The sequence below is a fragment of the Rhamphochromis sp. 'chilingali' genome (genome assembly GCF_963969265.1).
Source record: "Rhamphochromis sp. 'chilingali' genome assembly, chromosome: 13".
Classification (NCBI taxonomy): Eukaryota; Metazoa; Chordata; class Actinopteri; order Cichliformes; family Cichlidae; genus Rhamphochromis; species Rhamphochromis sp. 'chilingali'.
This window is the reverse complement of record NC_137940.1, coordinates 6,317,969-6,331,983: the sequence shown is the minus strand read 5'-3', so window position 1 is coordinate 6,331,983 and position 14,015 is coordinate 6,317,969. Positions and strand designations below refer to the sequence as shown.

General features: G+C 40.7%; 1 protein-coding gene across 1 annotated transcript in view; it reads right to left on the bottom strand.

Annotated features, from left to right (window-relative positions):
* Positions 1-6,926, bottom strand: part of rxfp1 (relaxin family peptide receptor 1) — a 90,035-nt gene extending 83,109 nt beyond the window's left edge. Inside the window, exon 1 of the mRNA XM_080901491.1 lies at positions 6,625-6,926. Within this exon, the coding sequence (XP_080757617.1) occupies positions 6,625-6,667 (43 nt within the window). The 5' untranslated portion in view covers positions 6,668-6,926. The remainder of the gene's footprint in view (positions 1-6,624) is intronic.
* Positions 6,927-14,015: the final 7,089 nt, after the last annotated feature.

The following is a 14,015-nucleotide window of genomic DNA, read 5'->3' as shown; positions in this document are numbered from 1 at the left end:
ACTATTAAAATTACATACTGAGTCTGCCTTTGGTTCAAAAAAACAGTATGTGGGCCCAACTTTAGGTTATACATTAAACCCAGTGTTGGGGAGTAACGGAATACATGTACCGCTGTTACGTATTTAAAATACAAAATATGAGTAACTGTATTCCGTTACAGTTACCGTTTAAAAAGGTGGTATTTAGAATACAGTTACTTTGTTGAAATAAACGGATTACACGGCGGTATTTCCCTGTTTCATATTGTGGCGGGTCAGGACTGTTTGGGTTTTGTTTGACAGCTATCTTCTGTTGTTCCAGGCGGCAGCGTTATGGTTGCCATGGTTACAGGGTGACACTCTCTCTCTCTCTGCGTGTTTCCTGGGTGAGAGAGCGCCTTTTTGTTGTTGTTGTGCTAAGCTAATAGGCAGAATGCTACCGGTATAGCTCTAAAGAATGTAGCATCATAGGCAGTGTAGTCCGTGCTGCAGGGAGAATGGACTGCCATACCCGTTATGTGTATTCTGTAATGGAATACATTTTAAAAGTAACCTTCCCAACACTGATTAAACCTATACTGGCATTCCTGGACTGACACCCAATTATAATCACAATCTACTCCTTTTCTTCAATCCTTTCTCTTGCCCTTAGCGCAAACTGTTAAAGTAAAGTAAATGCAGGTGCTTTATTTGGTATTATATAATGTGTTTGTGTGTGTTCTTTAAATAATATTTTGGGATAATAAACAATGCCTCATGTTGTCAGGCCTAAAAGACCTGCTCCTGACTTGAAACATTGCACCTTTGAGGTATCAAACAAGTTGAACAGCTGAAGGTGGAAACTAATCAAAAGGTTTCACTCATGGCATGCTGCACATGCTCGTATTTCTGATTATGTTTACAATAAAGTCCCCTCACACTTTATTTTCTGTGAAAAAAACAAAACCATATCAGCTTCACATCTTGAAACCTGATGGCATGAAATTAGATTCTGTCGAGTAAAAGTCACTGAATTTTATACATCAAGCTGGACAGTTTCATTATGCTGAAAATGCTGGGAAATCATTTTAATCTCTTTTTTATTTTGATAACACCTGGTGTGCCCAACATTTCTGCCTCCTTTTTGTTTTTCCTGAAAGGAACTAATACAACACCAGTGCGCTAATACCAGGCAGGGTTAGCAGCACCTGCAATCATAAAATAAACATATGCCCTTAATATTTAAAACAGTTAAAATCATCATATTACTCTCTAACACTATCAGTCTTTTCTTGATTCTTCCTAAATCACCATGTTAGTGATGGATTATGAACAATATATTAAAATTTAGCTTTCAAAACCCAGGGGGGTTTAATCTGTAGTTCAGTTCAATTACAGTTCAATCTGTAATTTAAATCAGTTTGGGAATACTAACATAGATCTCACACATCAGTAGTTACTCACTGCAGCACAATAAGATGGCATGCTGGCAGTGTTTAAAGTCTAATACATAAATAAGAATAACCCAAATCTCCGATGTTTGGCTTCTTGCTTTTTCCCTCCTCAAAGAATGAAAATTAAAGCAACTCTTAGACGTTAGCTTTTGCCTGTAGATGCTGGTGCTGTCACTTAACCTAACTGCCAACAGTCTTAAATAGGTGGTGTAGGAAATATGAGTGGCTGTAATTTTAAATGAACTGTTCAAAAGAAGTGCATTTACACAAATTTGACAATGAGCATGAGCCACTCATCAAAAATGTATCAGCATGTTTTATTTTTAAGCTCAAGTAAAAGGCAATTATATCAGATATTTAGTTGCTGCTGAACTTGTAAACCAGAGTAGCAAAGGCAGTTTATTTAATTCATTGGATTCAATTGAATCCACTGTTCCAGAATTGAATAAACAGTTTTGTAGTTATCACTTTTAGTCTTTTAACCTAGGTTTCTAGAAGCCTTCTGAGACACTTGTGCAGGGAAGGGTTTATATTTTCATTTAATGTGAGCTCATCATCTGTGACAGCTGATTTTCTCCTTGCTCATCATGAATTTATTTCCTCTGCGACGGCAGAATATGTCACATAAGCATCTGCATCAGGTTAAACTAGGGTGATCAAACACATTCATTTCTGGTTAACTCTAAAAGACTCGCTATAGACAGACAGGAAGACTTGCTAGCCTTGCAGCATAAAGGCTGCAAAGTAAACGATTAAATTCTCCTTTGAAAACCAGCATCTGAACACATAACCCCTAATCCCCTAATGTCTAATGACTTCTACTTTATTCAAACATAGCACACAATCTCTCTTTAACAGTGGAGAGCTATAAAGTATGACAGTATCACACACTGTAATAATATATATTAGATTAGATTTTTTTTAAATAGAAAATAAAATACAATCAAAATATATAGCACAACATAAGTTTTCTGATAACTTGCAGGGAATATTCCTTTAGAAATCACATGGAGGAATGCTTCTGTTGCATTACCATTTAAGATTATTTACTGACTAAACTTTTCACACTTTATCCCTAAATGTTTCTAGCTATTAGCCAATGGAATTGTATACGTGAAGCCAAATGTTCAGCTCACATTGCTGGATATTAAATGGTCTTGTCTCTGCCAAACCCCTATTGCAAGCTCTGTTGACACCCCTTAACCAGACTATTTACTGTAGCGAAAACATGTCCTTGCCTTGTTTTGTGTGCAACACGCAAGAAAAAGAAACTTCAGCTGATAGTGTCTGGACGTGATCGTTGTGCCTCTGCCAGTGCCCGATGTTCATAATAACTGAACAGAGAATTAAATATTCTGAACTAGGGCTGCCACGATTTGTCGACTAGTCACGATTACGTCGACTATCAAAATCGTCGACGACTGATTTAATAGTCGACGCGTCGTTTGAAACTTTGTACGATCACAAAAGACGCAGGAATAAGTGGCAGGATTTAAGAGTGTAATAACGGACTGAAACAGAAGATGGCAGCATTGCATGTACAAGGATGTCAGCTACCGTTAAACCCCGAAGAAGAAGAAGAAGAAGAAGCAGCTGTGTCCCAGAATTCATAGCGCGGCCCAGCGCAGTTTCCAACAATGGCGGCAGCTAGTTAGTTTTAATGTTACTCTTATTATTCTTTCTGGGTCACAAAATAAACGTTTAACATATTTTCAGGCGAGAATGTAGCTGTGTAAACCTCAAATATCTGCTCAGTTTATCAGGACACCACATATTTTCAAAAGCGCTCCGACGTTTTCGGAGACATCTGTTACCCACTAGCTTGTTAGCGAGCCGGGGGCAAGGCTCACTAGCGCCGTGAGAACACCGGACTCCCCGCAAATCGTTTTCAAACCCACCGCCGTCTTTCGCTACTCAGGTTAAATATATATGAGTCACTTAGATAACTTAAAATGTTATTGTTTGGCTTTTTTTTTTTTTAGTATTTTATTTGTTCCTGAGTAAATCAGTTTGTCTGAGATTAAAGTTATAGTTTTTACACAGCTGAATAAACGTCAAGCAGACAGCTGATTATCAGAAGTGTGAGATGCTCCAGAATATACTCCAGTGTCCTGTTATATTTTAGATAGCAAGGAGTTTATTAATCTTCACCGAAACAATCTGCAAATTTCATTAAAATTCAATAAACTATCATCTTGTCTTTATTTTTAGTTAGCACAGACCTTAAACACTTAAAGCTGTAAGCTAATGATAGTTATATAAGAGCAGATGCTGCTGGTGCAATAAGCTGTACGTTTTACGTCTAATGGATGATGATCTGATTAGTCGACTAATCGCAAAAATAATCGGTGACTAGTCGACTATCAAAATAATCGTTTGTGGCAGCCCTATTCTGAACGTACTTGGCTGCCGATGATATATGAATTCCTTGGTGATAACTTGTCTGGTTAAAAGTGACATCCACAAATAACAGCCACAACAAGCCATTTCAGAACTTTACATTTTCAGTTTACTTCCTCAGTAAGCTGAAAATTAAAAAAAAGTACCAAGTAATTAGCAAACTGTAATATTTAGCTAGATAAAAACTTTTCACATGGTTAATTCTTTATAAAGGTCTAGAGCCATTATAAATACCAATAAATATGACAGTTATTTGGTTTTTTGTTGTTTTACTTTAATTATAACTTGATTTGAGAATCAGTTGCTTACTTTCCTAGGACACATATAAGGTTTCTCTACATTCACTTACTTATATTCTTAGTTAACATGAACTAATCAATGATCCCATTAATCACTCTTCAGGACTGGACATTTCAGTGATTGTACTACACAGTATAAGAATAATAAAGCATATCACAAATAACAGTGAAAATTATTCTATTATTAATTGTACACTCTTATATCAGCTCGTTTCATCAGTTGTTTGTCTAACATTGTTTATTTGTAATATTTGCACGTAACCGTTCAGTTACAATATGCTGTTCCTCAATATTTAGACTGACACAAGTACATTCACTTAGATGAGTGTGCAATTTGTATTACAGATAAGCTGCTCATCTAAAAAAGTGTGATATTTACACTTTGAGCATAAACCCTTCAGGCGGATAATTGCTGTTAGGGTTACAGCATAATGAAGAAAAAATGGAGGAAATAACTCTTTAATATGCATATGCATATTCCCCAAAATTTAATGGGAAGTTTCACTACTTTCCTAACTAACTATCCCTGACTTTTCAGCTGGCATCAAAGACCAGCTGCAAATATTCAACATTTATGCAAATGGATGTCTTATATGTTTACTTATATGTTGTATATATATGTCATATGAAATAATAGTGCATTTAATAACAAGTTCAAACATGGACTCAAGTGAAAGGAATGTGAGAAAATTCATTAAATATGCTCTAAAATTGATCTGCAACTACTCAGACAGCTCTTATACTATATTGACTGTCTCTGGGATTGTTTCAACATGCTGCAGCCCCACAAAAGCTGATAAGGAAAGAGGTAAGCACACTGACAAAAACTCAGAGAAGATGGTTTGCCACAGATGTGGTCCAACAGTTTCTACTGACTGATTGTGAATTATGGTTCCAAAGAGCTTTGTGGCAATGCTCTGTGAGATTCTGGGATAAAGCCAATCAGCTGTTTGACTGTGACAACATACGAACTATGCTCTTAATGGGCTGTTTTCTGATGCGACAGATCCATTTTTCACAATACAGCACACAGTATAGACATTTTGTCTTCCAGTGCATGGTTGTATCTAGAATCTAATCAAAGAAAATGCAGCTCATTTCTTCCATGACTAGTTTTAGCGTAAAGTTCAGAGGTGATTCAAATGCAGACACAAGAAAACAGGATGGAGACAAAGCTGGCATTAATTAATGTAATCAATTCTACACACCAAAAGGCACTGTAGAGTGAGCACCATACTCAAAATGAAGTCTAACTAATAACTTGGAAGGATCAAAAAGGAAAACAAAGCCTTGGTGAGTCACACAGAGACAGAACCACTGGGGCGGAAGGGAAACAGACAAGTCTGCAACTGACAAAGGATGCACAGGGCTAAATACACAGAGAGCTAATTGAACGCAGGTGAAATTAATGAGTGTGGACAGAGGATCACAAATGAGGCAAAAATCAACAGAAAACGCAGAAAGTTATCAAAATCAAACAAGAAGTCATTGCAAAGAAACCTTAAGAGAGACAAAGGGAACCAAAGACAGCAGTCATGGGGGGAAAGGAATGAAAATTATCCCAAAGAAAATCCTGGGACAGGTTATCACTGCCCTGCTGTCATTAGTTTATAAGCTGTATGACAGTCTTAAAAGCTTCTTCTCAAACAACACGTCTGTCTCAAACCTACAGCTGAACATGGAGTGGTGTGTGATCAGTCCAAATAATGCACTAAATAGGTTTAAAATATCAGGGAGATATTAATATCCCAAACATTTTCTTGGCCGGTGCCTTCATTTTGCAGTGGCTCCGCTTGGACTACACTCAGCGACAACAACTGGCAGACTTAACTCGGTGTTCCCTTTAGGTTTCCCACTGCTCTAAACCTTAATACAGGATGCCACACAAGTAGCAGAGAGTTACCGATACAGTAGTGGATGCACTGCTGTTTTATTAGATTATGAATGCTTTAGATTAAGAAAAGCGAAGATAATTAAAAAAAAAAAAAAATCGAACAAATGGCAAATTCTCTGCAGTCCAATAAATGTAATAATCATGCAAAACAAAAATCCTCAGACCCACATGCATAATAACATGAAATGGGACTGAAGACATTAACTGGGCATGTTTATTGATTACAATTACGTCCACATTTAGATAAGCTTAAATTGTATAATATTGGAGGTGGTTATTAGTGGGTGGAATAGCCATTGCACCGAAAACGATTTTAAATACGACCAATTCAAGCTATCGTGAAAGCAACAGAATTATCCTGCTACATCTTCTGTCATGCATTCGATAGAAACCCTGGAAATCACTATTCTCTCTCCCTCTCTACCCTTTTTGTTGTCCGTGCTTATGTGAAAGATATTTACTTGGATTTACCCGGCGGCTACTTCTTAAAAGACATTATTAGAAAATATGTTCCCTTTAAAATTGGTGTGAAAAACAATAGATTTTGGAACACTTGAAAAAAGATAACTTATCTACAGCCAGACCATATTTTCGTGATGAAAGAAGTTGTTAAACTTACCCCACACTCCGTAAGCGAATGCCACAGCTATATAAACTTGCATCGTGGCGCTTTGGTTTTTTTTTTTTTTTTCCTTTTTTCTTTTGCTGAATATCGCGCGGTTGAAACAAACTGGGAATCTGTGCGTAAAAATGTCACCAAAAGTTTGCCCTTGCGTTCCTGTTACGTAATAAACGCGTGGACCGAGGTACTGTCAAACGCGTGCGGTGCAGATGCAGCTAGAGAAGAACCCGTTGCCACTTCGCAAAGTCGACTAGGTCTGCAGCCATCTCCACTAGCAGAGGGGTCTAAAGAATCAGTTGCCATCTTCTGACGCACAAGCCGCAGCAGTACAGGTGCAGCGCGCAGAGGGCGCTCGCAGGAGAAAAGGGGGTGGGGGTGCAGTCTGGGTCTCTGAATAGGAGGAACAGCTAAAGTCCAAAAGCAATAATCAGTTTCGCTGATCAAATTTGTAATCAGTAGGTGTTTGTACTGAGCGCTAAACTTTAATTGTGCAGCACAGCACCCTGCAGAGTCTACAAAAGCCTCAATGACAATTCATGTGTTAGTAGGATCAGAGGAGTGTATGTGAGATCACTGAAAAAAACGTCTGAGTGTGGGATAGCGCACACGATTTTCCCCGAATCACCCCCCCCCCCACACACACACACATCAAACATTTTCCTGTATTATAGAAATAAAAAAAATAAAAAAAAAGTTGGTATGTTTGGACCAGGAGAGAGAATTAGAATTTGTTTTGTCTCTAACCGGCAATTAGAGACAAAACAAATATCTGAAATATCAGATTTAATTATTAGCTTTAACGCCGTTCGTCACACAATAACAACAACTCATCAGCTTGCTTGTAAGTTGAAGTATACTTTTAGTAGTGCTTGTTAAAGCCAGTGTAAAAGATGTACAAGATATTATATGTAGGGTAGATTTACATATTAATGTCTGTGTGTTTTAACAAGTCAATATAAATTATGTATGAATGAATAAGAACCTGTGAATATTATCACTGCAGGCTGCATTTTGTCTTTCACCGCATGCTTCACTCTTTTGCTTTAAAAGGTAGTGACTTGCTGTTCCGATTCATTCTCACTTTAGTGTTATTTCAAGACACAGCTGCTATTTTCATCTAATAAACTCCCCAATGAACCAACTGTATGCTGCTTGCCTGGTGCCTGATGGCAAACAGACACTCGTGAATGTAACGGATCAGCTGTTAAAGAGTCTTAGTTTTATGCATTTTGTGAGACCAAAGCCTGAGCTAAAAGAAATCCTGGACTTACTTGTAGTCAGAAGTCATCATGGGCATGACTGTAATGGTAATTTTGGGCTTACTTTTTACTGACTTTTCTAATAATTATTCCATGTACCAGTAACTGCTTTTTTACTGGTTTCTTTGTTCTTCGGAATGATTGCACAGTGTACATCTTCAGTGGCTTAAAAAAACGGATTGGAACAAGGGTTGGGTGCACCGGTTTTAATTTATTTTGCATTTTCTTTCATGCAAACAGGGTCAAAATACAAGCTAATATAGATTTTAAAAAAAAAAGAATTTCTTTTTCCTTTTGCTGAATATCACAGAGTTGAAGTTGCCCCTGTGGGCAGTCGCCCCTGTGGGGTCCTTCAAAACTCGCGTCCTCTACCAGAGGCCTGTCAACTTGAGGTTCTGGTGCATTATGTTAGCTGTTCCTAGGACTCCGCTCTTCTAGACGGAGATCTCCAATGTTGTTCCTGAGATCCACTGGAGTCACTCGCCTAGCTTGGGAGTCACTGCATCTAGTGCTCCGATTACCACTGGGACCACTGTTACCTTCATCCTCCACATCTTCTCGAGCTCTTCTCTGAGCCCTTGGAACTTCACAAGCTTCTCGTGTTTCTTCTTCCTGTTGTTGCTGTCATTTGGTATTGCTACGCCTATCACTACAGCCATCTTCTTCTGTTCTTCTGCCACCACTTTGTGCAGTTGGTTATCCACCACTAATTTGTCCATCTGTATCTGGAGCTCCCCCAGGATCTTAGTTCAGCCATTCTCCACCACCCCATCTCCTATTTTGACCTCTGGACCTCCAGGCCATATTCGGCACAGATTTTTCTGTATGCTGGCCACTTGGTTAAGGCGTGCTAGATGTTAGGCCTGCTAGCATCTTGCACCCTGCTGTTATGTGCTGGATTGCCCCAGGGACATCTGTACACAGCCTGCACCTGGGGTCTTGCCTGGTGTGATAGATCCGAGCCTCGATGGATCGTCTGCTCAGAGCTTGTTCCTGTGCTGACTCTGTGCTATCTATTTTTCTTTTGTCCATTCACTGGAAGGACTTCTGGATGTCAGCCACTTCCTTTGTCTGCTGGTGGTACATACTGTGCCGTGGCCTGTCTTTCCATGATGGTTGCTCCTTTTCCTCCTCTTTCTTGGGTTTCTGCTGTCTGAGGTGAGCACATGGTTGTTTGGAGCCTCCTTTGTATGGGAGCTGTCACTTCTGGGGATCCTTGGGGATCAGGACAGTCCAGCCTTCAGTTAGCCATTCCGGGTGTCCCTCATCAAATAGCAGCTGGTTCATCTGTGCTGCCAGATGCTCGCCAAATGCATTTAGCCAGTAGGTGTGAGCCATGTCAGGGCCTGGTGACAATTCTTCATACTGGAGACACTTTGTTGGATGTCTACTGCTGTGATGGTTACTGGGTCCTGTTCAGTAAGGTTGCTGTGGTCTGTTCTTAGATCAACTATGAAGCCACTGAGCATTACCTTTGAGTTGTGTCCTTCTCCCATATGCTCTTCTAGTGTTGCTCAATCTCCAGCCATGGTGGCGTTATACTCATATTATTCTCCTGCCACTCAGAGTACACCTTGGATGGGTCGGTGGATGGGTCTCCAAGGCCCTAACCCTAACAGCTCATATAGTGCCGAATCACAACAATAGTTGCCTCAAGGCAGGACTGTCCAGCCTTCAGTGTAGGGTCTCTATATTGTAAGAGACCCTACAAAGACCCTTCAATAAAACAAAGAAAACAGAGACCCCCCCAAATTATATCACCCCTTATGCAGTCTGGCAGCAGTGAGAAGGAAAAACTCCCTTTAAACAGGAAGAAAGCTCTAGCAGAACCAGGCTCAGGGAGGAGTGGACAGCTGGCGCGGCTGTTTGGGGGTGAGTAGATGAAGACAGGACTGAAACAGGCTTCAAAACTGACACTTTCAAGCTTGACTGAAATTTGTAGTTTTCCACATGAACAAGCCAATAAAAAAAAATTTGAGAAAGATTTTATGGTCAGAAGAGACAATTGAGCTACTTGGCCACAATAATAAGGTGTATGCTTGGTTGAGTTTTTCTAACCTAAGAACACTGCACACACTGTCAAGTATGTGGTGGTAGCATCATGGTCTGGGGCTGCTTTGGTGCCAGTGGTGCTGTCACTGATTTACACAAAGTGGATAGAATAATGAAGAAGGAATACCTCCAAGTTTTTCAACTTCACCTGAAATCAACAGCTAGGTAGTTGAAATGTGGACATATTTGGGTGTTGCAACAAGACAATTATCAAAACTGCTTTATCTGAATGGACAAGACAAGGTTAACCTTGTGCTTCTAGAATGGCCTTCTAGCCAAAGTCCTGACCTCAACCCTATTGAAAATTTGTGGACAGCGCTTAAAATCTGGGTCCATGCCAGGAAACCAACCAATATAAATAAATCTACCAATTCTACCAGAAGGACTAGTCAAATATACAGCCAGAATCATATCCAAAGCTTGTTGACCTACCTGTGGTCAAGGTGTAACTTGCTAATTTAACCAAATATCAGTGGGTATTTATATATAAACCTGAGCCTACATATATACATTTGAACTGTGTGGATTAGAGAAACTTTCAAAATCAAACTTGTGCACTTCATTTATTTGTTTAAATCATTAAAGAGCTACGCAGCACAGTCATTACACACTGGCAAAAAGAAAGTTCAAATACATCTTTAAAAGCCCCAAATTATCATGACATTCAAGTCCATGATGAGTGCATGACCGCAATGGTATACTTCACACAACCAGAAACATGACTCAAAATAGGTGATATTGTTGCACTGTGTTTGTTAGAAGCATTGTTGCTGTCCCTAAGTTGTTAAATAAACCTATTATAGTTACTTTAATTGATCCAAAGGCTGACATTGATTGTTACATCTCTACTCAGAAACATAATTAAAAAGAAAGGCAGCACCATTCACGATTAAGCAATCATTGCTGCTGTTTGGGGGAAAAAAAGACAGAAGAAGCCACCTACCAACTCTAACCAGCCCTGACCTCAGTAAGAAGTCTTCATCAAACAGGAAAAATAAAGAATAAACAGTATTTGCTATGGTGTACTGGAATTGCTGAGCATTACTGTACTTCTAAAAACAGGAAGGTGAATTCTTTTAAAGGTTTTTTTTTAAAATTGAGGTTGTTAACCTCCTAGGACCTGTCGTCCACATATGTGGACATCCCATTTTGGGTTATTTAGACCAAAATACTCAATTTTGCTCTACATGGGCCTGATATCCACTTACGAGGACATTATACTGCTGCTGTTCTATCAAAACTTTAAACGAATATCCTCATATGTGGCTCTTATTGTTCTTAAAAACAAAAATAAGGTAAAAAAAATCTGGTAATTCTTGGTTTTTACATTCATCGGGCCCCAATATGCCCAAATGTCAAAGAGAAATTAAAAATGCATACTGTGGAAGAGTTTGGGTCTTAGGAGGTTAAAGAAAATACCACAACACTTAGCATTGACAGCATTAAATATCTTTGTTTTTAACCGTGTTGTGGTTTCTAACAAGCCTCAGACTGTAAGATCAGATACAAACAAGCGCTGTGGGTGCTTGGCAAGCTGCAGCATTATGTAATATTTTGGCAGTCAATGAATTACTTACATTACACCACTGACGGTTTCCTCAAGGAACTCATCTTCATATCTTTTTGCTGTTCTTTGAAAAGGAAATTGCATATTTATTTTTATGCTTTGCTAGTATGCAAATGTCCCCTTAGTTGCTTTTTGTGGGTGCATGATAAGCCCTGATTTTACATATTTAGATTTAGGGGGATTAAGGGAGGCATGTATACTTTCTCACAGATGGGAAGTCACTATTTCCCACTTAGTGTTAACTTAATTAGAATTAATTTTAGACTTGAAGAGCAGTGTTTTAGCAACCCAGGGAAGTTTCTATTCTATTAAACCTGAATTCTAGCATGTTCATAGCTGATGTAATGCACTTGATTTTAATTACAGGTATAAAGAAAAAGCATTAGAACAGGTTGTGGACCTGTGCTATCATGTATTGATTTGGTGGAATGTTTATAAAAAAATAGACACTGTCAATTTTAAAGAGGTAAAGGTCGGATAGATATCTGAAAATCACCATGACATTTTAAATCAGAATGCTGTTCGTTTGATAGTGCATTAAAAACTGAAACCTCAGTTCTTTAAAACGCTCTACAGTGTGACTTTCCTTTATTGTAAAAGTTAATTAATATATAAATATATGGAAAATATTAATATGATTCCATAATATGTATAAAATGAGTTTGGACCCTAATGCCTATTAAAAGATAAATAGTTATTATAGAGCACAAGTACTGTATCACAAAAATGACCTTAAAACTTTATCTGTGAAACTTGAATGCCTTTTTTCACCAAGAAGATTTCTGGCACACTGAAATTGTCATTCTTGCTATGAAAGAAATTACTGAAGTTGTTATCTTCTACAGAACAAAGAAGTGTTCATCAGGCTGAAAATTGAATTTGTCAAGGTCGGCTGTGTGGCAGGCAGGATGAGGACCCAATCGCAAAACTCACGGACTCAAGGGATGAACTCAAAAGGCAGCTTTATTGCTGACAAGATGACAGGAAAATACAAAACTTAAACTGGGCACAAGAAACTAATACTTGGAGAGAGACACAGGGAAATCCACGCAGCATGAGGGACGACGTCACACCGACTCAGAGAAACACAGGGTTTAAATACACTGGGGAGTAACGAGGGGAATGAGACAGAAGGAGGGCACAGCTGGGAGAAATCAGGACTGACGAGACAAGCAAAGCAGGACACATTCACATAAGAAACGGACCTTCAAAGTAAAACAGGAAGTATCACACAGAGACGCGAACTTGACACAGTGGAGACAGCAACTAAGAAATACAGAGACATAAACCATAAGGCAGAGGTCTAAGAACCAAAATACACAGGGAAATACTCAGCTGGGAACACAAGAGACTAGACTAGAGAGAGTAACAAAAAACCAACCATGAGAACATAATGCACAATGCAGAGTGACAGAAAACAAGAAACTCAAACATGCAAAGACACAATTACACAGAACAGAGGGGACACAGAGAGACATGAAGGGCAAGGGATCAAAACTAGAAGCCATAGAATAAATCACACACAAGTACAATAATACGAAAATCACAAAGAACTAAAAACGCTGGGTCAGGAGACCCAGGACCGTGACAGTACCCCCCCCCCTCAAGGGCTGGCTCCAGACAGCCCAAACACAGAAAAACAAAACCAAACAGAAAACAACCCAGGGCGGGCGGCGGGGGCCCAGGACGGAGGGCTCGGAACAGAAAACAAAAGAGCACAGCAAACACCGGAGCCCAAGAAAACAACCCAAACACAGAGCAGTTCAGGGGGCCGACCATGCGGAAGGCAACGGCGGAGACGTGGAACCAGTTCAGGGGGCCGACCGTGCGCAAGGCAACGGTGGCGATGCGGAAACAGTTCAGGAGGCCGGCCGTGCGCAAGGCAACGGCGGCGACGAAGGAGACGACGGAGCAGTTCAGGGGGCCGACCGAGCGGAAGGCAGCGGCGGCGGCGAAGGAGACGACGGAGCAGTTCAGGGGGCCGACCGCGCGGAAGGCAGCGGCGGCCCTCCAGTCTCAGGCGTGCTGGCCATGGCCTGGTGGGCACAGGACCAGACGAGGCAGGACCAGACGAGGCAGGACCAGACGGTGGCGATGCGGGGGCAGGACCAGACGGTGGCGATGCGGGGGCCGGACCAGGCGAAGCACAGGCTGAGGCCGGACCAGGCGAGGACGAAGACTCGGAGGCCGGACCAGACGAGGACGAAGACTCGGAGGCCGGACCAGACGAGGACGAAGACTCGGAGGCCGGACCAGACGAGGACGAAGACTCGGAGGCCGGACCAGACGAGGACGAAGACTCGGAGGCCGAGGCCGGACCAGGGGGAGCACAGGCTGAAGCCGAAGCTGGGCCAGGCGGAGCAGAAGCTGAAGCCGAAGCTGGACCAGAAGCAGAGGCTGAGACCAGACCAGGCGTAGCAGAAGCAGAGGCTGAGATCGGACCAGGCGTAGCAGAAGCAGAGGCTGAGATCGGACCAGGCGTAGCAGAAGCAGAGGCTGAGACCGGACCA